This window comes from Bactrocera neohumeralis, chromosome 5 (genome assembly GCF_024586455.1).
Source record: "Bactrocera neohumeralis isolate Rockhampton chromosome 5, APGP_CSIRO_Bneo_wtdbg2-racon-allhic-juicebox.fasta_v2, whole genome shotgun sequence".
NCBI lineage: Eukaryota > Metazoa > Arthropoda > Insecta > Diptera > Tephritidae > Bactrocera > Bactrocera neohumeralis.
The window spans coordinates 68077745-68105208 of record NC_065922.1 but is presented as its reverse complement, the minus strand read 5'-3'; the positions used below and the strand labels follow the sequence as shown (position 1 = coordinate 68105208).

General features: G+C 29.7%; 2 protein-coding genes across 5 annotated transcripts; one reads left to right on the top strand and one right to left on the bottom strand.

Moving 5' to 3' along the window:
• Window positions 1–5807: 5807 nt before the first annotated feature.
• On the bottom strand, window positions 5808–17649 carry LOC126758170 (zinc finger FYVE domain-containing protein 1-like). Of its 4 annotated transcripts, XR_007666828.1 has the most exons (10): window positions 17190–17649; window positions 11165–11587; window positions 10897–11107; window positions 10382–10827; window positions 9183–9346; window positions 8883–9057; window positions 8624–8816; window positions 7062–7235; window positions 6229–6983; window positions 5808–6162 (listed from the first exon to the last, which is right to left on the bottom strand). XR_007666828.1 is itself a non-coding variant. In XM_050472279.1 (9 exons), the coding sequence occupies exons 1-9, from the start codon at window positions 17256–17258 to the stop codon at window positions 6532–6534; spliced, it is 2307 nt and encodes a 768-aa protein (XP_050328236.1). In that variant the 5' UTR covers window positions 17259–17649; the 3' UTR covers window positions 5808–6531. The 4 variants fall into 4 exon arrangements, 3 of the variants coding, with proteins under 3 accessions (XP_050328236.1, XP_050328238.1, XP_050328237.1); XM_050472279.1 differs by having other exon boundaries at window positions 5808–6983; XM_050472281.1 differs by having other exon boundaries at window positions 5808–6983; window positions 7062–7166.
• A 419-nt stretch (window positions 17650–18068) lies between these two features.
• Window positions 18069–25111, top strand: LOC126758667 (RILP-like protein homolog). Its single transcript, XM_050473017.1, has 5 exons — window positions 18069–18801; window positions 18862–19170; window positions 20340–20809; window positions 21137–21232; window positions 23792–25111. Exons 1-5 carry the CDS (start codon window positions 18496–18498, stop codon window positions 23895–23897), a joined length of 1287 nt encoding a protein of 428 aa, XP_050328974.1. The 5' UTR covers window positions 18069–18495; the 3' UTR covers window positions 23898–25111.
• The last annotated feature ends 2353 nt before the right edge of the window (window positions 25112–27464 follow it).

Sequence of the window (27464 nt, the reverse complement as noted above, 5' to 3'; positions counted from 1 at the left end):
TAGTGTGTATGACGCTAATTTAACTAGCCTTGTAGTTCGTTGTTATGCTAAAAGCACAAAAGTATATTTAAAAAAGGATGTTTGTTTCTTAAGCGAGTAGCAAAAGAACGTACAACAGAGTTAAACAAAAACTCACTGCAGTTATTGAATAACCTGCAAAAATATTCTACATTTTGCTTTTTGCAGTTGATATGAAAGTGTTTCGTAGAATCCTGAATACTTATTTTTTGCATTTCGCAATATTACATTTGAAGTCGCTTATTTTTCAAACAAAAATGCGCTGAATTTTAAAAATATCATTTTTATATTTATATATTTTTACTTCATTACATCCTTTTTTCAAATTAAGCGTGTATTCTGTTGGCGCTTGTTCTCAAGAGAACGCTGCTATTGGTGCTAGTTTTCCTAAAATTACATATAAATTGACTTCTGTTTGCTGGAAAGTGTGTTTTTATGTGGCAGTTTAATATTTGCTGTTTTAAGTATGTTTGCAAATCGTTGCTGTCACAATTTACCGTTAAAAATGCATACATTTTTGTTTGATTGAGTGTGAAAGTATACGTGTGTTTAAAAAAAAAATAAATTAAATAATTAAAAAAAGAATTTAATAGAATAAAAAATATAAATTTCATTAAATGAAAAAGATGAATAAAAATTAAGTAAATTAAATAAAAATTAAAATAAAAAATAATATGAAGCAATATTCAAAAAATAAATTAAATAATTAAAAAATAAGAATTTAATGGAATAAAGAAAATAAATTAAATTAAATGAAAAAAGATGAATACAAATGAAATAAATTAAATAAAAAATAAAAATTAAAATGAAATAAAATGATATGAAGCAATATACAAAAAATAAATTAAATAATTAATAAAATAAGAATTTAATGGAATATAAATTAAATTAAATGGAAAAGGATAAATAAAAATTAAAATAAAACAAAATAATATGAAGCAATATTCAAAAAATAAATTAAATAATTAAAAAAAATAAGAATTTAATGGAATAAAAAAAGTAAATTAAATTAAATATAAAAAAATAAATTGAATTAAATATAAAAAAATTTAATTTAAAAATATTTAATATTAAATAAAAAGGCTATGCTGTGCAATTTTTGCAGTTATCCTTTGTACATTATATACATACATACGTAAAATGTTTATACACTTATTCTAAGCACATAATGGGAAGAAGAAACACTCTATATCTATTTATTTTGCTACTGAAGTACTTGATTTACTTAGTCTGAGAGCACTTAAAGTTACATATAAAGTTTATGTTGCTTGAACGTTGCAACAAAAAAATTAAATTATTTTTTACTTAAAATTTTTAATACCAACAAAAAACACAATGGGTTCTTGTCTCGAAATTAATGAAATTTTATATTTTTTAACGTACAAAATGCAGCTTTACAAATGTAACTGTGAAACCGCCTATATCAGTTAGCTTCAGTGTAATAAAGCTCAACATTTTCATTGTAAAATATGTTTGTGAAAAAAATTTGCATTTGAAAATGAACTTTATACTTAATTAAATACTCATTGTACAAACATTATTTTTCAAGTCCTTTTTTTACTGTTTTAAGTAGAAAAATCATTAAATGCAAACTTTTCATTAATGTGTAAAATGAGTTTTGTAAGCATAACAGTAAAATTTTGAATTAATTTCAAAATATATTTTGTGTATGTAAATTGTAGTATTCGTAATATACAAGGCTTAAATATTTTTTTTTTTTATAAAATTGTGTTACAGTGCATTGTGTGTATTTGCTTTGAAATAAAAATCATATTCAACTGGCGTTGTGTTATATAAAAATCCGTTTCTATATTCTATTTCTAAAGGCTATATTTTTTTAATTATAATGTTTTCCAAATTTTTGTATTTCAAAAACTAACCTCACATTTGCAAAGTTATTTAAAAATGTTCGTATATTAAGAAATGTGCTTAAAAGTTGATTTAGAAATTGAACTCACACGTTTAAATTAAAGTACAATAAATTTTTGAAAATCAACTTTTATTCATGGTTACTATCTACATATGTATGTATGTATGTACATACATACACATATAGTAAAACACTTAAACAGGAGTAGTTTCGCGATAAGCGCTATTTAAAATCGCACGCCCACTTGAGATTGCCGTAAAAATCATGGCTTGAAAATTACTGTGAATTAATTTATTCTGGAATGTAATTTGATTTTTTTTATTTTTCTTTTTGTAACAAATTAAAAAAAAAATGTGTGTATATTGCTGAAGAATAAACACTAAATAATACTACAAATATAAAAATAATTTTTTTTTGATATTTAGCATATTATTTAAATTTTTTTTGTAGTTTTTTTTAAATTTTTTTCGAATTATATATTTTTAACTAATATTCTGTAATTTTTTCGTATTTATATAGTTTCCCAATTTTGGGTACTTTACCTCATTTTTATATTTAATAATTTAATAATATATTTAATAACTTGTTTTTCAAGATACCGTTCACCCTCCTAAATAAATGTACTGCCTCCAGCTACCTAAACAAACGTTTGTGCTTCAGTAAAAATATAAAATAAAAGATGTAACTTCATAATGTAAACAAACAATTGTAAAAACCAATTTATGAATTTTAAATTAAAATATAATTATTATATTTATGTATGAATAGCAATAAAATATTAAAATAAATTTTAAATGAATTCTTAAAAATACATCACTATTTTTTATTTTTTTTTTCAGCTAATTTACGAAAAACTTTAATCCAAAATAAAAAAAACAACGAATTTTCTTGTATATTAAATACTTAAGTTTTAAAATTTTTTTGTGAAGTCCATAAAAAAATCTTAAAGTTAAAAAACAATACTTTATGATTTTTTGTTGTATTGTCAAATAATAAATTTTTAAAATTTGTATGTGGTCGCTAAAAGAAAAAACTTTGAGTAAAAAAAAATGCTTTGACTTTTTGTTGTATCTTAAATATTTCAGTTTACAAATATTTACATAAAGTACATAAAAATTTTAAATAAAAAAATTTTAAATAAAAAAAAAAAATATTTTATGAACTTTTCAAGTAAAAAAAAACTTTCAGAGCAATTTTTGTGGATTTTATATTTTTTTAAATACCTTAATTTTATTTTGTATTCTTTTTTATTTACGTTTTGCTTTACACTGAAAATGGTTAATAAAAAACTTTAAAATTCAAAAAAACATAAAACATTTTAAGTTTAAATTCTCTCCACATAATACTTCATTTATAGTGGATTTTTGTAACCTCATTTGTTTAATATTTTGGTTATGTTTTTAAAAATTAAAATTTTTTTTAAATTAATATTTCTCTATAGATTTTTGAACTTTAATAGAGTAATTTTCGAAGAGCATAAGAGTTTTTCCAAAATTTTCAATATTTTTTATTAAGTTTAAAGTTAAGTTTTTCAATAACATATCAGTTTTTCGGATTCTAAAATATTTTTTAATTAATTTTAAGGTTAGGATTTCAACGTATTCCGAAAAAATCATAAAAGAGCTGTAAACGGACGTGTTTTATAAAAGTTTACTCGAACAATTCCCTAAAAATATCCTGTAATATAATGTAAGATGTAAAAAATGGAGTCATGTGTAGAAGTTTATGCAAGTGAGGAAAGTTCTCCGAGTGCCATTCACTTGGGAGTGGGCAGAAACGATTTTTTTACATATGGCTCAAGCAGCTTACGACTTCCGGTCTTAGACTAGGTAGCCAAAAAACATCCGTTGCAAGGCGAGCCAAAGTGAGAAGGCGGATCATCCCTCCCTAGGGTTGTGCGCTGGGTTTGGAAGCGCCACTTAAAAAAGCACACCCAATGAAAAGGATACAACAGCTGCGGGTGGCCTACTTTACGGCGCATACACATTAAAGCTTGGTGAAAAAAGACCATAAGTGGTTGTTCTTATTGTTTTACATAAGTATACAAAAACGCATTTGATAAGAAAAAGATGCAATTTTATTTAATTTGTTTACATTACATAGTATTACAATGAAAAGTTTGAATTTAAACTCGTGTTGCATACAATAAGAAAATTAACTAGAAGCAACATTTTTTTTTCAGACAAAAAAAAATTATTAGAATACAATTCAGCTACTTTTCACTTCACTTAAATTGGTTAACTAAATTAGCATAACATTGAATCCATTAAGGTAGCGTAGAAACATATTTTTCCTTATATTATATATATATATATATATATATATATACCAATACATACATATTTGCTATAGTCAAATGATGAAACAGTGCTGCCACTGCCGGGCATAATCACAGATTTATGCAACCAAATAGTTTGTATGCCAAAAATACTGACCACGCATGCGCAACAGTTGCCACATTTCATTGTTTTTGACTAAAAACTATCTTCATATATATATATATATATATATGTATATGTATATATTCATACATTTTATTTTACCATGCAACTTATATAATTCTAGGTAGTAAATATAATTTGGGAGAGAAATTAGCATCTCACTATGCATACAAATAAACAATTATATATCTATATATAAACGCTTATCAAGTATCACAATCATTCATTACAATTTTGTAGCCTTTGTGAAATTAAATCGATTTTTTATAATTTTTTCTATAAACATACATATACAATATGAAGCGCATAACGGCAAATTAGAAGGAAATTTACTTTGAAGAAAAAACCCAAGAACCGAAGTGTGGTGTAATATTAATGCAGTAAATACAGGCCATGGACTTTAATATATATTAATATTTTTAATTTATATAGTAATTAAAAAAATTAATATTTTTTAGGTTAAAACTTTTTGAGCGCAAGAAAAAGGTTTTGTATTGTGAATCACTATAAAACTGTGGAAAACTGTGGTGATAAAGTAAAATAGCAAAAGTGGTTCATTTGGGTTATGTTGCTCGTTTTATAAGGGACCTGACGTTGTTTGTCAAGCAGAAATAATATTTTTTCAAAACCAGCAACAAATTATGTTGGAATAGACCCACAGTACTTATTAGCAAACAAAATGCATAATTTAGTCAGAGACGACTTATGCTATTTTAAGATATAAGCACAGCTATATTGGTTTACTATTGTCATAAGCATTAAATATTTATTTTAGAAGCGTATAATCTCTTATATAAGAAATTCACCACACTTGTACACCCGCGGCCAAGCGTAACTTACCATTAAGAAATTTCTAGCGAAAACGTGTTCTATCACTCATTGTAACGGTACTTGTTGCGGTAATGGAATTTTTCCGTAAAGTTTTAACGAAGTGATCTCTGACTTACACAAATATAAAATATTAAAAAAAAAAATAATAAGTTCTGTCAAAAAAGTAAAAGTAAACCAGAACTAAAAAAATGTTAGAAAGTGTTTGGGAGGAGGAAATTTCTAGCAGAGTTATGGAGAAACTTGTTGGGTCAATGCCCGCTCGTATCGAAGCTGTAATATCCGCTAGAGGTGGACCGACGCCATATTAGATTTCCCGTTATTCTTTTTGAATATGTTGTAATTCCATTTTCAATTGAAACAAAAAATGTTGTTAAGTTATTACAAGAATTAGTAATAATGAAATCAAAGACTTTGTGCAAATAAAAAAAAGTTGTCTCAATTTAATTTTACAAATGGGCCAGATTAAAGTCAACAGTCGCCATCGATATATTCCTGGTATTCTATTAAATCCATAAAAAAGTTACCCAAAGAACGAAAAAAAAATTGAAAATTGAAAAAATATCAAGTGGAAAGTTACCACACGGGTGTATAAGAAACTAGCAACTTTTACATAAGAAACTAACCACTTTTATAAAAGAAATTGACCATTGCCTTATTAGAAATTGACCAGTGCTATATTAGAAACTGACCACTCTTATATTAGAAACTAAACATTCTTATATAACAAACTGACTACTCTTATGCAAGAATCTAATCACTCCTATATAAGAAACTCACCACCCTCATTTAAGAAACTAGCCTCTTTTAGCCTCTTTTACATATGAAACTGAGCACTCTTATATAAGAAATCGACCACTCCTATATAAGAAACTGACCACTCTTATACAAGAAACGACTACTCTTACATAAGAAATTTACCAATCTTATATTAGAAACTATCCACACTTATATAACAAAGTGACCACTCCTAAACAAGAAACTTACCACTCTTTATCTAAGAAACTAACCACTCTTATAAAAGAAACTAAGCACTGCTATGTTGAAAAAAACTGCACTTGTACAAGAAACTGACCACTTTTGTGAGAAGCAAAGCACAGCTGCATAGTTCACTGGGCGCATAACCGCTCAAACGCTTCATATCTATATATGTATGTCTATATAAAGTTAATTTTAACGAATACAATGTGTGAAAATGAATATCAATGAGAATATGTGGCAATGCTTATATTTGTGTGTGCGAATTTTTACGATTTGTAGGCCTTTTACTGCTCAGTCCAATATGCAAATGCCGCCATACCAGTGGCATATGCGTATAAATGCAAACTTCAAACAAAAAAAAATCATAGCAAAGTAATTTATGCGCATGCGCATTCAATCGGCGCTGCCGTTATTAGCATTGTTGCTGCAACTAGCGGTCGGCTCGCATTGCTTTGGATCGGCACATTTATCACAGACACGCACTGGCTCATCCCAGCCATGCTCGGGCACTGGCTGGCGTTGTTGTGAGCATTTTTCGCAAACCGCTTTACCGCAGCGCCGACAATGATGACGCGGACAGTGGCCAATCGGCGATGGTATGTTACATTTGCCGCCACCATTCGATAGATTACTTGTGACACTATCACTCATATTGCCATTGGCAATATTGTCTTTTGCTTGTGTGTCATGTGTGTGTTTTGTGCTTCGGCTGCTAGTGGAGGCGCCACTGGCCTTTGCTATGGCTAGCTCTTCGGCAGTGCCGAAAAGTGTCTGACAAATGTAGCAGGTGGGTGAACTGGCGTCCGATACCCAGTATGAGGGCCGTGCAGTGTCCTTGATGATTCCTGTGTGAAAGTTTATAGATATATATATTGTTTTTTTTTTATGAAAATATAACTTGTTTTTGTTATAATATTGCAAACCTTTGGTAAATTCATAGGCACCCTTTGTTATGTTGCCCAACGGATTGATGATCACCTCGCCGATTTGGCGCAGACTTATGTCAGCTTGCTCAGTCGTTGTTTGGCCTGTGATATTATTATTTGGATTTGAATTTGAATTGGAATTGGTATGATTAAATGCTTCGGTTGTATTTGCTGTACAATAAGAAATGTATATATATGTATATAGATGTATTTGTTTTAGAAAATGAAACAATGTGTAATGAAAATAAAACTATTTAAAATGCAAATCAAACGTTAAACTGTGGAAACTAGAATGTCTAAACGGAACGCACAGCAAATGAAAATGCGAAGACAAGAGATTTGTAAAAACTGTACATATACCGTATGTAGTACAGAGCAAAATGGAGAATTTCAAAGCTTGGCCACACAATTTACGTTAAGTTGGAGAGCTTTGAAAATTAAACACATTGTTCAACGCTAATTGGAGAGTTTCAAAAATTGGTCACAAAATTTATCTTATGTTAAAGAGTTTCGAATATTTAATGCATTGTGCAAGTACAAATTGGAGTTTTGAAAATTAAACACATTGTTAAGAGAAAAGTGGAGAGTTTCAAAACTTATCTTAAGTTAAAGAGTTTCGAATATCAAACGCATTGTTCAAGTACAAATTGGAGTTTTGAAAATTAAACAAGTTGGAGAGTTTCAAAACTTAGTCACACAATCTATCTTAAATAGAAGAGTTTCGAAGTACATTTTGGAGAGTTCAAAACTTAACGACACATATACATACATACATATATAGCATGACCAAACAAAGGACAATTTTATATGATATACGTAATTTGGTTCAATTGGATAATTTCCAAAATCAGTTACAAAATTCAGCGCATGTTGCGTCAAAACTCAAGCACACAAGACTCACTAGGAATAAGAAAGTGTGAATAACTGAATTTTTCCAAATTTTGCATTTCTTGCTAACGAAAAGTGATAATTTAAAATTTAACGGGTGATCCAAGTAGAGGTATTTTTTGGTAGTCTTTTTTTGACATTAAATTTGAAGTTTCTGTTTTTTTTTTTTTTGAAAAAAGTAGGGAACCTCGAAATGGATCATAAAAATAACGTTATAATTTGAACGTATTATAAAGACTTTGGGTTTTTTCTCCATCTTTAACTTTTAGGCGCCGCTATTAGTGGAACAAGCTACAGTTTTATAAAACTGAGCTGATGCCAACGTAGGAAATAGGTTGGACACTACGAAAGCCCCGCTTCCAGCAAAGTGGATGACTTTGGTATACACTTTAAAGTTTTTATAAAACAATGCGTTCAAAATTCCAAATTTTGAAAGAATATTTAGTTTAGGTCTATTACGGCAAATTGACGATACTTTTTTATAGTTAGGAATTGACTCCTCGGCAAGTTACCACAAAAATTTTAAATAGGAAAACGGAAAGGATTAGTAATTGCACAGGTCTACTCTTACATGTCAGACAAACACGGTTTTCCAGCATTCTAACAACCGATCAGAAAAAAAACGTGTATGTATATATGTATCTGAAGGACTATGTATAATATTTTCTTACCCGGCACTCCATTTGGCTGTTTTTGCAACAGCGTATAACATATATTACACACACGCACCGGATCTCGCCAGCCACGCGCTGGCACTGGCAACTGATTCATGCTACATGCGTGACAAAAACCTTCGCCACAGCAGCGACAGTGATGCTTAAGCAAACCAGTATTTTCGAAAACTTTCTTGCATGCATGGCAGCTCTGTAAAAAAAAAAGTAATAGTAAAATACTTTGCATTAAAATTTGTTTTTTTTTTCTTGTATTTACAATAATTTCGCTATTTGGTTTCCAATAACTGGGTGCCACCCAATCCGCTAACCAACCGGTTACAGCATTCGGATGTAGCTTCGGCAATGCATCGCCGAGCGTGGATACTTTATCCAGCACCATTTGTGCCGAGTGTGTGGGACCTTTTGGCTCCCAAGCGTGTACAATAATGGATCTGTAGAAATGGTTACAATATAATATATGGTAAGTTTATAGCGATATTTCAAAATTTTTATAATTATATAAAATTTATAAAAAGTAAAATTGACTAAATTATTTTAAAATGTGCTTCAAATTTACCTAACAGCTGTCTCTTCCGGTGATTTATTGCCAAACCAATATTGTCGTGATCTGTAAATTTCGCCGCAAGTTGGACAATCGATAACGGCGCCCTTCCAGGCATATTTTGCCAGTCCGGACCAGGAGCTGTCGCTGCGTGTTTGTGTAGTAAATGTGACGACGTTCTGTGGCGGAAAAGAAATGGTATTATCATTTGATTTACTTTCTAGGAAAATAGATATTAACAATAATAAATAAATTGAAGTTATATTACACCAAACATAACATGGGGTAAGCCGTTATAATTAGAATAGAGTGAACAATTGATGATTTTGTGATGACTTGGCGAAGGCATGGAGCGAGGTTTAGGGAGAAACTCGGTCAAAGCAGCACACTCAATGAGTGAATGGGACTCTGGAAGTCGAATTAATACCCATAATAGGGTACAAGTAGTCTTGAGAAATTAGAGTGAACTAGTGAACTTCCCACAATAACATTTCAGATATTTATACAGACTCGAATCCTTGAGTTCACGCATTATATTGACCGTTTTTTTGTATGCCCATTTAAAACAAATAATCTAGCGTTTATTGTTGTTGTAGCGGCAGAATTTTGCGAGTTGAGTCCTGGCGGAATAAAAATCCGAGTCCGTAGCGGTTACGTAGACGTGACTCTTGTGGGAACGGATCTAGCTATCTAAATAACTCTGTCCAACCATATCCAAACAACTCACTTTCTGAGCTTACGTTTTAAGACGAGTTGGCTGTTCTTGGCCGGATATAAATACAGGCTAAGGGTTCCCATGACAGTCGATTAAGATATTTATCTTGACAGCTTTCTCAAAAGCACTTCAGGAATGTTTTCTGGTGCTACAACAACAATAAAAACAGCTCAAGGTGTCTCGAGAATTCAGAGCAAATATACCGCTATTACGTTCTTGATATTTTATTTGGTTACTCGATACTTATACGCGTCAAACTCCTGAGTTCTAGCTCTATACTGATCGCCTTTACGAAAACAATTTTCTTCATTTGAAAAAAAAAAAAAAAATGAAAACATGTAACGGACTTTTGTAGATGATTTAGGTTAGGTTAAAGAGCTAACAAGAGCTTTGGATAGCTAAAGCAGCAGACATCTTTAATTTTGGAGGAACTTCTGCTTGACGGTTTTTAAAGCTGAAGAATAATTACTTTAAAATAATAACAACAATTTTCACTCACCATTTTGCCTTTGTTGTAGCATTTCTCACACATATACTTTTTATTGTCATACTGATGCTGATAATTACATTGGTTTTGATTCATATGGCCATCGCCGTCACTCATATGGCCCATTGAACGTTGACAACGCTGATTGCATGCCTCACAGCGCACTGGACAAGTGAAAAATTGCTCGGGAAACGGATTTATGGTTTCCTCAGTAATTTCACCGGAGAATTTCGTATTGAGCGCATTCATCGCTTTGAACACAACACTGGGATGACGTGGTGAGCGTACGGTGGTATTGGCGATTTCCAATTTGATGGCATCCCTTAGTTTGCTATAATCGGTGGCCAAATGTTTCAGTGTTTGTACGCCAATATAGCGCAACGAGCTAAACGCGTTTATTTTGTGGTTATGCATGTCGAATTGTTTGCGCAATTGATCTTCGGCGCTTTCGGCGACAGCTGTAAATGAAGCAGGCAAGTGGTGATATAATAATAAAAAATAAAACTATATTATTTTCAGTTACTTACAGCTGTCAAGCGGATTTGTATGCTGTGTTTCGTGGAAGATGAAGACGGCGGGGCCAAGCGTTTGCGCTGTGCCTGGCACTGGCAGCGACTGTAGTGCCTGCGCGAAATGCAAGCAGAATGCTTCCGACGCAGAGCCCAAAAACTCATACATATCGCTGTGTAATCGCTCGGAGCGTGTGCGATAAATGACAATATCCGACACGGCAAGTATCTGTAGTGAAGTTTTGGATAAGTAACATAATTATTAAGCTATGTAGCGTACTCTCACCTTCAACAGCATGCGCGTGCGTCGATTCTTCTGCTTGGAGGTGCCCAACAGGCCCTCCGTATCCAGACAAAGCACGTCCATGTTGCGCTGTAAAGCCGCATACACGCCTATCGTGCAGGAACTCTGCTCCGCTGACGTTTTGAACACCTCAGCGCCGCCGAAGAACGTGTGGTTCATGGTGTGTGACTTGCCATCTCCGGTGTTGCCAAATATAGAGATCACTTTGATTTTTGTATCATCGCTGCATTTTAGTCGCTGACGGAAACGGTCTGCGGTCGCTATACGCAAATTTTCTTCAGCATCCATGAGCAAAAACGAATGATCTGTGGAGTTATCGGTCAGCTCATATTTGGCAACGGGTGAGCAGCAATCAATTGATGTGAAATCATCGCTGGCATGGCTTGGACCTGTTGTTGCAACATTCTGTGAAATGAGTAGAAGAAAAGTGGAGAAAGTATTAGAAGTGTTAATAAAATTAAACTAATAATGTAATATGTACAATATAAAATTTAGAAAATTTAAAAATGCATATGTAAGCAAGAAATTCGATTTGAGGTTATGATTTTTTGGCTTTACGGAATTACTATTTTTTTTTTTTGTAAATTGTAAGAGCATATAATGAAATGATTAATATATAGAACATTATAAGTTGAGATTATGTCCAATATTTTTTATATTTAATTTGGTATTTAATTGTTTGAAAATTTTAAGTGTACTTAGGAAATAAAAATATTATAGGCTATTTATATATTATTATAGTATATCATTAGCAATAAACAGAAAAATTTATTTGAGGTTAGGTATTATTATAATTTTTTAATTTCTAAATTATGTTGAATGAATCGGTGGAAAATTTGGGTCGTTGACGCAAATACCACAATAATTACTACTTATTTTTATCTAACAGCCGTATTTGATTTGTGGTCTCTCAGTGTAATTGACATCGTAGTCAGATCCAGCAGAATGGTAATGCGCACTTCTAACTACTACAATATACCAACCGCCATCATTTATGACTCATACATTTGAGATATTGATATAAATGAATGTATTTAACTGTGTTTTTATACCCTGAACAGCTCAAAAAAACATCGGAGCCATGTCCTCTGCAATCTGCAATTTTACACAAGCCCGATAGGAATCAAGTCCTGCTAAGGAACAATTTTTTATATAACAAGATCTCTATACGAAATTTGACATTTAATATTGTCCAAAGTAACGGCACAATGTCCGAACAAATTGTTCAATTCAGACCACTATAGCATAGAGCTGCCATACAAACTGGCCGATAAGAATAAAGTTGTTATCTAGAAACTTTTTTTATTTTTGAAGGGTATTAAGGCTTCGGTGCAACCGAAGCTAATATTTTTTCTTGTTTACAGTTAAGGAAGTTTCTGGAAAACTTCATAAAAACACTTTTTGATTTTAAAACGCGATGGGATTTCTCACCTCATCATCCAACCACACAGCTTCCCACATAGTTTCAAACACTAAAACTTGGTTTTAATAATAAGCAGACAAATAAGTAGATAATTATAGAAAAGATTTTTAGTGCACACAACTTCAGTTTTGCAATAGTATTAAATACATAAGCACATTGCACATTAAAAATGCATATTTATTTGCACTCATTTATCCACTTATCACAAACATAACAAAAATAAATTAAATAAAATTGCAGCCAAGACAATAATAAATAAATTTTGCAAAAAATGAAAATACTCTGCGTTACTGTCTTTCCGAAAAAGCGCAAAAGTTAAATATCTCAATTGATTTCAGCGCTTTAGGCTTGTTATTTGACTCTACTTGGCCGAAATGCTATTGCTGTCGCTTTGTGGTTGGTCGACTGCAGTTTTTTGCTTTAAAAAATTGAAAATATAATAATAATAAATGCAAAGATGGAGACAAAGCAAAGAACAGCTGAGTAGCGGTAAATAAACAAATGAAATAAAATAATAACAAACAAATCAGTGTGAAATTCAGCAAAATACTCTGAGAGTGATAACGCGCAGAGGAAAAGTAAACGCTGGAGATAAATAGACGGCGGCTACGTCAGACGAAATGCAAAAGCATATAGATAACGAGTATATTGCAGGAAGGTGTACATATGTATGTACATATATGCATTCAAACATACACACATATGTAAGTAAAATATGTATAAAAGAAAATCAGCATGAAATTGCATTTTATTACAAAAATAATAGAAACAAATATTTTTGTATATGTTTATATGTACATATATACATATTTTTTTAACATTTTGTAAATTTATAATTATTTACAAAAGGTTACAAAAAGTTAATGAATAACAGTTGGTACAGGAAACGCCTCCATATTTATAACAGAGTGCATTTATTTATAATTTTGTATATAATACATATAAATACATAAATTTATGATTTTCCAAAATATATTTTTTAAATAAATTTGAGCTTATTTAGTATTTATACCGTAAATAGGGTATATTGAGTCTACCACAAAGCTTGTTACAACCAGAGTGAAACGTCAAAGATGCTATAAAATATACCTACATATTAATAATTAGCGTAAATGGCTGAGTTAATTTAGTCATCTCCGTCTATTTGACTGTCTGTCTGTATATACGCGAATTGGTCCCTTAGTTTTTGAGATATCGTTCTGAAATTTTGCTCTCGTCTTTTTTTCACCAAGAAGCTGCTCATTTGTTGGAAACGTCGATATCGCATCACTATAGTATAGAGCTGTCTTACAAACTGAACGATCAAAATCAAGATCTTGTATGGAAAACTTTTCTATTTGTCTAGATATCTTTACGAAATTCCGCTCACTTTATTGTCTAAGATAAGCGGTAAAATTTGAAAACAAATTGTTCAGATCGGACAACTACGTAAGTATATCATACTTGTATAGCTGCTATACAAACTGAGCGATCAAAATGAAATCTTTGTATGAAAAACTAATTTATTTGGCAAGATATCTTTACGAAATTTGGCGTGGATTATAAACGGTATAGTTTGCGAATAATTGGTTCAGATCGGATCATTATAGTATATAGCTGCAAAACAAACTGTACGATCAAAATCAAGTACTTGTAAGGAATTTTTTTATTCTATTAGTGAAGGGGAGTATAGATTCAACTGATACACCGCTACCAACTTAGTAAGTCGTAATTAACCATTTTTACTAAAAAGAATTGATATTTTAAGTTTTTGTGTAATAAAATGCATGATTTAATATTATATTACGCATATGTATCAGTTTATTGTATGAAAGCGATAAGATATGGTTGAAAACCTTTTACAAAAGTCAACGTACTGCAATGAAGGCTAGCACGTTTTTGTTTTCATTTTATTTTTAGTGCATACGCATATACTTATAAATGTACATATGTATGTATATTAAATACACAAAAGGCGAGGAAGGTGGTGTATTAAGCCTACTTACTTATATTTATGCATATACATATATATGTATAATATGAATACGATAAGGTGACTATAAATTAAAACCAAAGGAAATATATATTATATACAAGTCGCTGAGATTATATGCTTTTTTACGATACATGCATGACACAATTCCAAAAGCAAAGCTTTAAATTCATAATAGCAAGGAGTTGAGTCAAAATGTGTTTATAACCGTTATCTGTAAACTGAAATAAACTTTTTTTGCGACCAGTAAATGCAATGTGAATTCGTACATACATACATACATTGATTGGTGTTTGCCAATCTATAAAAGAAATAAAAAATATTATACACAATTAAATGTCGCGTTTTTTACGTTTAACATTTCCTTTCGCGCATATTTATATTCTAAAACATGTATACATATGTACATATATACATACATATGTACATATACATATGTATATTTATAATTATCGCATACGCTAAGATGATTCATACTTCAATTTGGAAATTTTTAAAAAGCATAAATTAAAATGTAATTGCACACTCTATTGCATATGTACATATCAAGTAGAGGCATATAAATGTACATGTATGCACATTTCTTTAATAAATATTAACACCTATACATATGTATTTCTGATCAGCTGTTTTTAATGAATACATTTTTGAACGATCAAAACGATGTCTCTGTATGGAAAACTTTTTCATTTGACGAGATATCTTCACCAAATTTGTCGGGGTATGGTTGTTGTTATTGTAACGACAGAAAACATTCAAGAAGTCTTTTGGAGGAATGCTGCTGGTTTGAAAGTCCTTGGTCGGATGAAAATCCGGGTCCGTTGAGGTTACCTCGACCCGACTGTCGCGGAAGCGGATTATTATCAAATGCAACGGTATAATATCCGAAGAAATTATTCAGATCTTAAGATAAAATTAAACTTTTGTTTGAAATCTTTTGTGTATGTGAAATGTATTTTAAAATGCTATTTGCGACAATTGTTTATTAAAAAAGAAAGAATAATACTATATTGTATCAATAACATTTTTAACTCTGTGGTTCATATACATATACTATATAAACATACATACATGCATAAGTAATACATTGTATTTTATTGATTTTGAAAAAGCGCGATGTTCAAAATTTTTATATTTTGGTTAATAAAATTTCACATAACAAACTTTTTTTGCATTAACTAGAAATAATGATTTGCTATTGCGCAATTCGATTTCGTGATTATTAATATACAAACATATGTACATATTTATAAATGTTAAAAAGTACATATGACGAATGTTCATAATAAAGTTAACTATTAAAAAAAACATACATATATACACATATAAATGGAGACAAATAGAAGAAAGATGTTTGTGTTAATCGTAACAATAAACTGCGAAATGTGTTTGTTTATAAATAAAACTATTTCAACAAAGTCAAAAACATGCTAATTACACTCATGTTATACTATGTACGAAAACATCCATACATACATACATATGTATTCATATATGTATGTAGAAGAAGTTTGTACTTAACAGCTTGAGGTAGGTAGTCACGTTTCAATCAGCTGTTGGTGTCAGTGTCAAAGCCACATAATGTTATTGGTATCAAACAAAGTGTTTTAGTAAGGTAAAAAATATACATACACTTACTTAGGATACCCGTTGAGTGAACGCTTAAAGCAGAGCCGAGCGCATTTTTCTATTCACGCTCGGCTTGAGCGTCCACACTGGGGGTACCCTTATGTACATATGTGTTTTTGTGGAGTGAACAACAAGTTTCGCATTAGCATATTCTATTTGTTGCAGATATCAGTAACTGAGGCTTATGAAATATTAAGTTAAGTTAGAATTCATGTGGCGTATTCCAAAAACCGATATACTTAAACATTTTTTCTAAGATTGGTTGGGAACTCAACAGAATTTCCGTAATAGCGTTGTTGCAAAAATTACACGTGCTGTAGCCAGAGCCAATGCGTCGCTTTTATAGAAATTAATTATTATTAATTTATTATTTTTGTTTATTTTTTTTTCAAATAATTGATGCAAATAGTTTTGTTTTTGCAAGATAATGTAAGTCATAAGGTTGAACTTAGAGTCGCATAATTGTAATCTTTATTTCAATGACGCTGCACAGTCTAAAGCTAAGGAGGCCAGTCTATGTTATCAGCGCAGTTTGTGTTTTTTTAATTCACGACTCGGATGAAGTATAGTGACACACCTTCTTCCAACATGCATTATTTTCTTGATTGTTGCATACATATATATGTATGCATGTAAATATCAAAGTAAATACATATGTATGCAACGAATGTTATTGTCGCTCCATCAATATGATATTTACTTGAGGACGCCATTGCGTTATCAGTACAGCTGTTAGGGCAGTTTTATACATGGAACACTTATCGTGAACTCATGAACACATTATTTTTTTTTTATTTCTTAGCATTTTTAGGCGATTTTGTGGTTAATTTCTGCTACGCAATTCATGATTTTCAGACATGTGTTCTGCTTTGCGGTTTGCTCATTCTATTGTTTTTTTCAAAGTCATTCGAATTACCACAACTATTGCGAAAATCTGTGCTTGTAATCGAGGCTTAACAATAAACAGAAACTACAAAACTCACCCCGATTCCAGGTGGCGTTTCCAAAGCCTCCATTATGGCCGAATTGGCTCCTAGATGTTTGTTAAACATTTAAACCGGCTAGTTTATACAAACACTGTGAAACACGTTGTTTATAAAATAGTTTATGTTTTAAGCGTAATATAAACTTTTTCACTGCTTCGATTTTAAATTGCTTGTAATCTGAAAACTTGCTTTGTCTGGCGTTAATGAAATTCCTCAAATGTCAAGACAAAGGCAAGGGAAACGCTTTAGCACCGCCGATTTTATTAGTTTCCTGTATTTAGCCACGCCTTAAACTGCGTATATCACACAAATAATTGCACATGCACAAATATTTCTTGAATTGCTTTTGATTAAGCATAAATAGTTTAAAATTTTAATTTGATATCTGTTTAGATTTTTCACTTCTAAAGATAGTTCCTATTTTCACTACTTGACAATAATGCAATACCAAGAAGAAAACAAATCAAACAACATTGCAATCATAGAACGTATAATGTAGAGAAGGCAGAGAACGTAAGTGTTGCCAAGTTTCTGGTGCTGTCGGAAATAGAAAAATAGTAGTTCTATCCCTACAAAACGGGTAATAGTTAAGTAACACGTCATCGATAGGTTATAGGTAATCAATGCCTTCGTTATCCCTACGTGCTTACCTTATTATAATTATTAATATAATAACTATTAAGTATATTTTTTTTTATTTAAATTACTTGCAAATTGTAAAGTTGTGCGTGTGTAAACATCGTTTTATAAAAACGAATTTGTGAAGTATTAGTAAAGTACTTTCTTTAATTTTTGGTTTCACCAAAATGCAACTCTGTATGTCGTCATCTGCAATCTGCTGATATTACTCATGCAAATTTCCGAAACAGTGCAAAAAGGAGTAGTGAAACATTTTCAGCTGGTGCATTCTGCAGATATCTGCTTGCTTTTAAAATTATCCAGCGATTTCAATTAAATATTCAACGAATAAAGATACGATTGTCTTACAAGTGCTGTTTTAATATTGAAGTCTTTTGTACATTTTATAAACAAATTCATTATTATTAACTACAGTGCGTGTGTGTAGGCAGAAGTGCACAAGGAGCAGCGTTGGCAAATAAACTTTGAAGCTGCTAAAATTAAGCGCAAATACAGAAAACAACCATATAGTATCATTTAAAATTAAATAGAGATAATTGCAGCAGCTGTACCGGTGACGCAGCAATACAGTCTTGTAAAAACCTTTTTCGAATAAATTTTCTTTTTTGTTTACAACTCAAAAAGTTTGCCTGCTAAGAAGCTTTAAGAGAAGTGACAACTATACATGCCCGGTTTTCACATAAATGAAATGGGTGAAATGGTTTTGGATGCCATCGATGACATCGCTGTTGTTGATGTCTACGACTTAGCCACAGATATTGGTAAGGAATATGAGCGAATTATAGACCGTTACGGCACCGATGCCGTAACAGGTATAATGCCAAAGATCATCAATACGCTCGAGCTGCTGGAGGCATTGGCGACCAAAAATGAGCGTGAAAATGCAACAATACAGGAGTTGCGTGAAAAGATAGCACAACTGGAGAGTGAAAAATCCGAAAAGGCCGAGTATCGCAGGCGTTTCGAAAGGGTGGGTTTTCAATGCATATTTTGTAGTTGACAAATTGTTAACCTTTAAAACTGTTTTCAGGAAATGGAGGTGCTTGAAGAGCAATGGCGTACTGAAACCAATGAATTGGTAGAAATGGTACAAACATTACAGGATGAAAACAAGCGTCTAGCTAAACAAACGCAGGATCTTCAATCATCTTCCGCACACTCTTCCGGCTTAGGCGCTAGTTTGACCGAGAGCATCATTAGCATTACAAATAATGAGTTGAATGCTGCGCTAACCGATACGCAAGTGCTGCAACGCTTAAAGGAACAAATCTACAAACAACGTGACGAGCTGAAAGAAAAGGAGCACGAACTGCAGGAAAAATATGGCGAAATCGAAAATGTAAGTGTTGTACCGCAAAATATCATTATAACAACAACATACAGAGAGTCGGGGGAAAACTTTTGAAAATTTTCACTGGTATTTTCAGTGCTTAGGGGATATGAACTCAGCTGCAAAGTGACACAATATTTCTCTAGATGCTAAAGTAATACTTTTGGCGTTACCGCCGGTCTGTTTTGCGTTTCGTAGAAAATCTTTGCGAAATACTTAAGATAACTCACATTATTATATAAATGATATAGTAAATTAGGTAATTTTCTTAAATAAACTCATTAACCGTTTAAAGCCAATTACTGTACACAATTGAATTACAGCTTATTATACCCTGAACAGGATATATTAAGTTTGCCATGAAGTGCATCCAAAAGGAATGGTAGGAGAGCCTCCCAATATTTACGAGCTGAGTTTATTTAGCCATCTCCCTCTATCTGACCGTCCGACTGTATATACGCGAATTAGGCCCTTAATTTTTGGGATATCGATCTGAAATTTTGTACACTTCCTTTTTTCCTAAAGGGGTTGCTCATTTGTCGGAACCGCCGTTAACGGACTACTGTTTCATAAAACTGCCATACAAACTGTCTAATCAAAATCTAGTGCTTCTATTGAAACCTTTTTGTTTGCCAGGAGTTCTTCACGATATTTGGCAAGGTTTATTGTCCAAGATAACGGTACGAAGAAATTGTTCGAAGCACTATATCTTATAGCTGCCATACAAGCTGTCCGCTCAAAATAAGGTACTCGTATGGAATCGTTTGTATATATGAAGGGTATTCCAGGGTTAACGTTTTTTTCTTAATACTCCTTACCCATAACAAGTTTTGCAGCAAATTAATTACTTCGGCGAAGTATGCTGATTTTTCCATTATTCAGGTCATCATAAAATGTATTTAACGCTCGTTAACTTTGGCTAATTTAATCAACTCGTTGCCAATTATCTGCAGCTGCCTATGCAGCAACGTTGTCGTTGCCTTAACTTGAAAAGTTTTGCAACAACTCAATAGAATTGCTTTTTTCCATGCGCATGCATGTGTGTGTAGGTGTTTGTTTTTATGCTTGTTTGCATTTCCCGTGCTTTTTCTCTACCCCCGTCCACTCCTTTTGTATAACATCCTTTGCAATGCGACTTTTATTTAATTTTTGTTATTTCTTCTTTTTTTGCCTTACAGCTGCACATACAAATGGATCGCTTGAAATCGTCTGGACGCGATGCACACCGTCGACGCAAAATGTTGCAGTCGCAGGTGAAGACGTTGTGCGAGGAGCGCGCCGACTTTCTCGCCCAACTGCAGGACCAATATCGTGACATTAATCAATTACGCAAGCAACTCGGTTTGGCTGAGAAGGAGAATGAGGATTTGGTGAAATCATGCAGCGACGACCCCAACGATCCGAATCGTCCGCGTTACACAACGCTACAGTTGAAGGAGTTAATTTGTGAACGTGACGAATTAATCACCACTGTTGACAATTTGACCGAAGAGTTGAAGGCACTCAAACCTAGTAATGCCAAAACGACAGCGGCCGGTGGTGCCGGCGGTAGCGGTGGTGGTGATTCAAGTTCGTATGATTATGACGACGAGGATGATGATGTGGATGAGGAATCACAAGAGGCGCAAGAAGGCGCTGTGTGTGGCACGTGAGTACAAAGCGTATAGTTTTGCGCGTGTGTGTGTGCGTTAGTACAGCAGTGATTGTGCGCTGTGTGGGTGTGGTAGTTGTTGCGCTTGAGTGGCGTCAAGTGTCGCTACCTGCATAGCGCCTTACAGCTATTGTGTGCATTTAAAAGGTCTTCTATTCTCATTTTAGTGTTTGTTTAGCTTTTAGTTTTTCAGTTTTTCTCTTTTTGATTGCATTGTTTTCCTCGTATGCGCATATGTGTGTGTTTATTGTGTAGCTTTGCAACTTCACGTTTTTTTTTAGAATTTGTATTATATAGTCCTGTGTATTTATTTATTGTTTTTAGGCCACCTGACCATGATGCACCAGTACAAGGACCTCTACCGTATGAGCCAGACGATGCTCCTTGGAAGAAGAGCAGTGAATCCGGCATACGAAAATTGTTAGTACCGTTAAGAAATATGGAAGCACTATTAAGCCAATTCAAAAATCTAGTAATAACACATAATATAATAGATAAAATATTAGAAGGGTACGAGTATTCAACTCTAGAGGCCTGAATTTGAGGAGCTATAAAAAAACCATAACAAATATTTTTACTATTAATTTGCATTTTATTAATAAGCTATTTATTTATTCATGTTTTAGCAACACATAAAACAGTTAAGAAAATTTGATACTCAAAAAGTTATAAGCTATTGAAAAAAACCATAAGCCTATACTTCTAACGATTGGTATTCTCCAATCCATCTGAAACAAAAAAAAATATTTTGCTTATTCGCAATTTCTTTGTTTTTGCGAAATTGTGAATGTTTGGATAAAATAGTATTTATAAAAAAATACCGTTAAAAAATTTTATTTAAAAAAAAAATTATATTTATTAAAAAAATACTATTTATTAAAAAAAATACTAATGCTATTTATTAAAACAATTTACTATTTTTTGTTTTTTTCTGCTAATTGAAAAAGTATTAAAAAATATTATTTATTAAAAAAATTATTTATTAAAAAAAAATACTAATGCTATTTATTAAAACAATTTACTATTTTCTTTTTTTTTTCTGCTAATTGAAAAAGTATTAAAAAATTTTATTATTAAAAAAAAATATTATTTATTAAAAAAAAATATTATTTATTAAAAAAAAATATTATTTATTAAAAAAAACTATTTATAAAAAATGCTATTTTAAAAAATATTTTTTATTAAAAAAATAACTATTTATAAAAAATGCTATTTATTAAAACAAATATTGTTGACTTTTTTGTTTACTTTTCTGAGTTTTTTTTATTATAGTAATGTGTATTTAGTGTAAATAGGTTTTTTAAAATTAGTTACATATTTGTTAAAACTAATATTTAGTAAGATAAAGGTATATATTGAAAAACCTCTCACTAAATTACAAGAAAATCGGTTAAGGTATGTACATACATATGTACATACTTTAGAAATTTGTAAAAAAAATTTAAAAAGTTACTTTTGACTAAAAAGCTATGTACATATGCTCATCTGTATGTATATATGCACATCTGCGGAAATATTAAAAATTTTCACAATTCGCATACATGGATATGTACATATACCTACATACATATGCACTTATTTGAGAGGTATAGCTTTGTTAATAAGAAAAATCACTTTTTGTTTTTTTTTTTTTTATTATAATTCCCCCATAAAAATAATGAAATATAATTAAATTACAATATTAACAAAAAATAACTGAAAATTTCGCAACATTTTGAATTAAAAATTAAATTTTCGAGAATATTTTGGTTTATATTAATTTTTTTTTATTATTTGATTTTTATTTTTTTAATTTTTAATTTATTTTTTAATTTAATTTTTTTTAATTTATTTTTTTTATTTATTTTTTTAAATGTTAATTTTTATATATTTTTTTAAATGTTATATTTTTAAATTTTTTTTTTATTTTTTTTTTATTTTTTTTTTATTATATTTTTAAATTTTTGAGAATTTGGGTTTAAAAGTTTAAAATTTAATTGACCAAAAAGATTTTCTAATTTCAACTATAAACTTCGGGTTAAATATTTTTTGTTTAACTTTTCAAACCGGCATTGGATTCTTTTAATCCGGCTCTTGGAATTAAAATTTTTTCAATTGTTCAATTCACACCATTAAAATATTTTTGGCAAAATTACTCAAAATTTCCCAACATTTTGAATTAAAAAAATTTTCAACAATATTTTAGACTAAATTTTAATTTTTAGCGAAATTGGGTTTAAAATTGAATTTACCAAAAACATTTTTTGTTTTCTAATTTCAACCATAAACTTAGGATTATTTTTTTTTAACTTTTCAAAACGGTATTCGTTTTTTTTTAAACCGGTACTTGGGTTTAAAATTATTTTTCTATTTTTATTTTAATGTAAAATATTGTTTACTTATTAATATTATAAAATAGTTGTGCTAAATGTTTCAGCTTCGACCGCCTGTTATTTATAAATATTGTAATATGTACATATATTTTTAATACTTAAGCATTTTTTTTATAATTAAAATCATATTTTTTGTTTGGAAATAAAATTTTACAATATTTTTACCGCATCTTTAAAACCTTAAATGTAATAATTATATACATACATATATTATTATTTTATTTAATAACCTTCTTTTAATTTTATTCTTCTATCTATCTAATATTTATATTGTTTTTATTCTTTTCTAAAATATTTTTTAATTATTAATGTAATGAAATTGTCATGCGAATTTTTTCAGTTTCCGGCGTCTGTTATATATACAATTTTTGTTTTAATGCTTATATTTATACAATTTATTTTTTTACGTAAATTTTTAAGCTCAATAAGATTTTTTTATTTAAACACTGTAGTATCCACTAAAATTAAATATTTTAAAAGATATTTCTTAATGCTTAAAATATTATATATACTTTTTTTTATATAATATGACGTTTTTATATAATATTTTAATATTTCTTATTTAATATAAACTATATTATAATATTTTTATTTAATTTCCTTTCAGCTTCCGCCGCCTATTCTCCGACACTTCGGATACTTCCAAACGTTCCTTGGCAACGCTGTCGAAAATGGCACTCTCCGCCACACCTGGCAGTATGGAGGCCAAGTAAATTGCTGTACGTTTTTGTTTGTGTTGAAAGCATTTTGTGCAAATAGCTGTAATTTTTCGGTTTTAAGAAAAGCAAGTGTCGTTAAATGAAAACGAAAATTTCGCTGACACAATTTGTTGGAAACATTTTAGCTGGAAATGGTGAACATTCCTCCCTTTGCTGAAAATAACTACACTACACTACAGAAGTATACATGTATAATGTGAATGCGTTGATATTAACACAAAGAAAGACGATAAATGAAGGAATTTTTTAGGTTATGTATGCTTTTTTTTTTGGTTAGAAATATGTGATGTTTTTTGATTGCTAGGTGTTGACTACAAATGTTTAGTATTGAAAAGGGCGCGCTAAATTAGTTATATACATATGTAACAGCGAAATAATGCTGTTGAATTTTTTTTCAATTTTAATTTTAGAAGAAAAAATAAAATGCCAAAAGTTGTGTTTTCAAAGTTTGGGTTGAAAAGTATTATATTATCATCATATTTAGTCTTGGTTCATGCAGAAATAATGGTAATAAATAGTCAAATACGCATTATAAATTTAAAAATTCTGCATAACCTAAAATTGTTGTATGTGTTTTGGCTTTAAATAGCAGCCTTTGCAGCGCTACTTAGCTTAATTATTCTTTTCTAAGCGCCTCGCAAGCATTTGTAAGCTTAATATTAATGCGTCTAGGAAATTCTCTGCACTTATCGTCCTTCAACATTTATGATAAAGCCAAATATGTTTATAAGTGTTTTCTATTTTATATACAAACATATATATTTATTGCCTTCTATACAATTTTTCTATTTAATTTATTAAGTCCAAGCACGTATGTATGTATACCAATACACATGTGATGCCATGTAATGTGTATATGTATATGTAATTATTTATTTTTTTATTATTATTTTTAATTATTTTTGGTAAGGTGCTATTTTTTCCAAAGTCCCGAGCACAACAAACAAAATTAAGTAATTAAGTGTAAATTGTGCATGTGTTTAATAATTTATTATATAATTATATTTATTCTACAAAAACGTAAAGCGTAAAAAAAAGTATTTAAAAATTAAAAAATGAAAAAATAAGACTAGAAAGCGCAAATATTTACAAAAAATCGATTATTCTTTTTATTGAAAGTTTTTTGTTTGTCTGTGAAAAGTTTTATATGTAAATTTGTGCATATTTTTTAATAATTTGTTATAATTGATAAGCAAAATATCAGTTTTTAAAATAGATATATTTTTCGAAAACTTGTGAGTGAAGCTTTAAGACAGCATTGATTAAAATTAAAAATTATTTACAATTTATAATTTATTTCTTACTTTATTCATGCAGATTATGTGAAAACAAAATATTTTAATATAAAAAAAAGCTATTACGTGAAAGCAGTATACTCGAATAAAAAATAATTTATTTTTTGTTTGTTCGAAAACTTAAATAATCAAATTTTTTTTTTATTTGAAAAATTTCTGATACTATTTTTTATACGAAATTGAGATTGAAACCAGTGCTCATAGAAAGATTTACAATTTTTATTGATATTTTTTTATTATTTTAATATTCGAAGCTTTTAAATGTTTCATACGAATTTTAAAATAAAATGCGTAAAAAAAAAATGTAATTGCCTTATATTAAAAGAAATTTTTTTCGAAAGTTTGTATTTTCGAAATTTCTTTTCTTCGAACATGTTTTAAATGAAAAATTTTTCATTTTAGTGAAAGCTTTCTTCGACACATTTTTTAATGTAAAATTTATCTTTTAGTAAAATTTGTATTTTAAATTTCTTTTCTTTTTTTAATTAAAAATTTTTAATTTTATTGAAACCTTTCTTCGAAACTTTTTTAATGTAAAATTTATCTTTTAGTAAAATTTTTTTCGAAATATTTTTTATAAACTTTGTTTGCATAAACTTTGTAAACGAAATATATATAAATTGTTAAATTTTCCTTCTTTTAGGCGAAGTTTTGTTTCTACGATATTAAAAAGTACATTACGCAAGTATTCATAAAAAACTGTTCTGCTTTTTTATTCAAAATTTGTTTGTTCGAATAGTTTCAATACCAAATTTTTGTTATTCGTAATATTCTTGCTCTAAATATTTGATACGAATTCTAACAAGTGTTCTTAAAAATTCCTATAATCGAAAATTTGTGTATATGAAATATTTTTAATCAACCATTTTTCAGTACAATTTACCTTGTATTCTTCTTGTATTCGAAATTTTTTTCGAAATATTTTTTGTTCGAAATATTTGTTGTTCGAAATATTTTTAAATTCGAAACAAAAATTCTTTATGTAAAATATTGTTTCTACGAATGTGAAAAAAGAAAGTACGCGAGTATGCATAAGCACTGGTCTACAATTTTTAATCGAAATTGTTTTGTACGAAAAGTCTCATATTTAATGCGACTTTAAAATTGAAACGAGTACTCAGAAAATGATTACACTTAATTTATTTGAATTTTTCTTTTTATGTAAAATTTGCGGTTCATTCGAAATGGTGTTTCGAATTTTTTTCGAAATATTTTATATTCGAAATATATTTTATTGACCTTTTTTTTGAAAAATTTGTTATGTAAAGTATTGTTTCTACGAATACGAAAAAAAATACGCAAGTAAACACTGTTCTACCTTTTTATTCGAAAATGTTTTGTTCGAAAAGTCTGATATGTGTATGTAATTTTTTGAACCACATACATATTAATGCGACTTTGAAATTGGAACGAGTATTCACAAAATTATTACACTTTTTTGTTCGAAAAATTTATTATTCGAATTTTACTCGTAAATCTTTTTATGTACTATTTCATTTCATTCGAAATTGTTACCGGATTTTCTTTTTTTCAAAATAATTTTTTGAACATATTTTACTTAAATTGTTTTTTTATTCGAACATTTTTTGTTTAAAATTTTTTTATTCGAAAAATTTGAATTCAAAATTTTTTTTAATCGAACGTTTCTTATTCGAAAATTTTTTGTTCGAAAAATTTTTATTCGAAATTTTTCTTTCAAAATTTTTTTCGAACGTTTTTTATTCGAAAACTCTTTTATGTATAATTTTGTTTCTACGAACATCAAAAACGATACTACGCGAGTATTCTTAGAAATATTTGATCGAAATATTACTTTTTTTCAACAAATATTTGCTAACGTACTTATGTATGTACACACATATGTACATACATATGTATATACGTAATAAAAAAATTTTACAGCAAATATATTTATAATTATGTATATTTATTTTTTTTTACACATTTTTATTGCATTTTGGCTAATTACTTTTATGTATTATACAAATTGCAATTTTTCATAAATTTTTATAAAATTGGAAAAGACATTCCTCGCACATAAATTACCGACTTAATAACTATAAAAATGCCTTTGAAGCCTTGAAATTCAACTAAATATGATTGAGTGGTTTGAAACAGGTCTGATTTGATATATAAATCATATTAAGTAAAACTACTGCTGAAAATAAAATTTTTTATTAAATATTATTTAATTTAATTTTTTTTAACTAAATAAATATTAGAAGGGTTTGAAAAAGTAATATTTATATAATTTTATTTTTCCTGA

What these genes read in the sequence shown, in the direction of transcription:
- LOC126758667 (XM_050473017.1), top strand. Translation starts at nt 18,496, where the DNA reads ATGCCCGGTTTTCACATAAATGAAATGGGTGAAATGGTTTTGGATGCC. An exon ending in AATATGGCGAAATCGAAAAT is followed by an intron (nt 19,171 to 20,339) that starts GTAAGTGTTGTA and finishes TTTGCCTTACAG; the next exon opens with CTGCACATACAAATGGATCG. An exon ending in GAATCCGGCATACGAAAATT is followed by an intron (nt 21,233 to 23,791) that starts GTTAGTACCGTT and finishes ATTTCCTTTCAG; the next exon opens with CTTCCGCCGCCTATTCTCCG.
- LOC126758170 (XM_050472279.1), bottom strand. Translation starts at nt 17,258, where the DNA reads ATGTTTAACAAACATCTAGGAGCCAATTCGGCCATAATGGAGGCTTTG. An exon ending in GCTACAACAAAGGCAAAATG is followed by an intron (nt 9,347 to 10,381) that starts GTGAGTGAAAAT and finishes TTTCCGCCACAG; the next exon opens with AACGTCGTCACATTTACTAC. An exon ending in CCGGAAGAGACAGCTGTTAG is followed by an intron (nt 9,058 to 9,182) that starts GTAAATTTGAAG and finishes CCATTTCTACAG; the next exon opens with ATCCATTATTGTACACGCTT.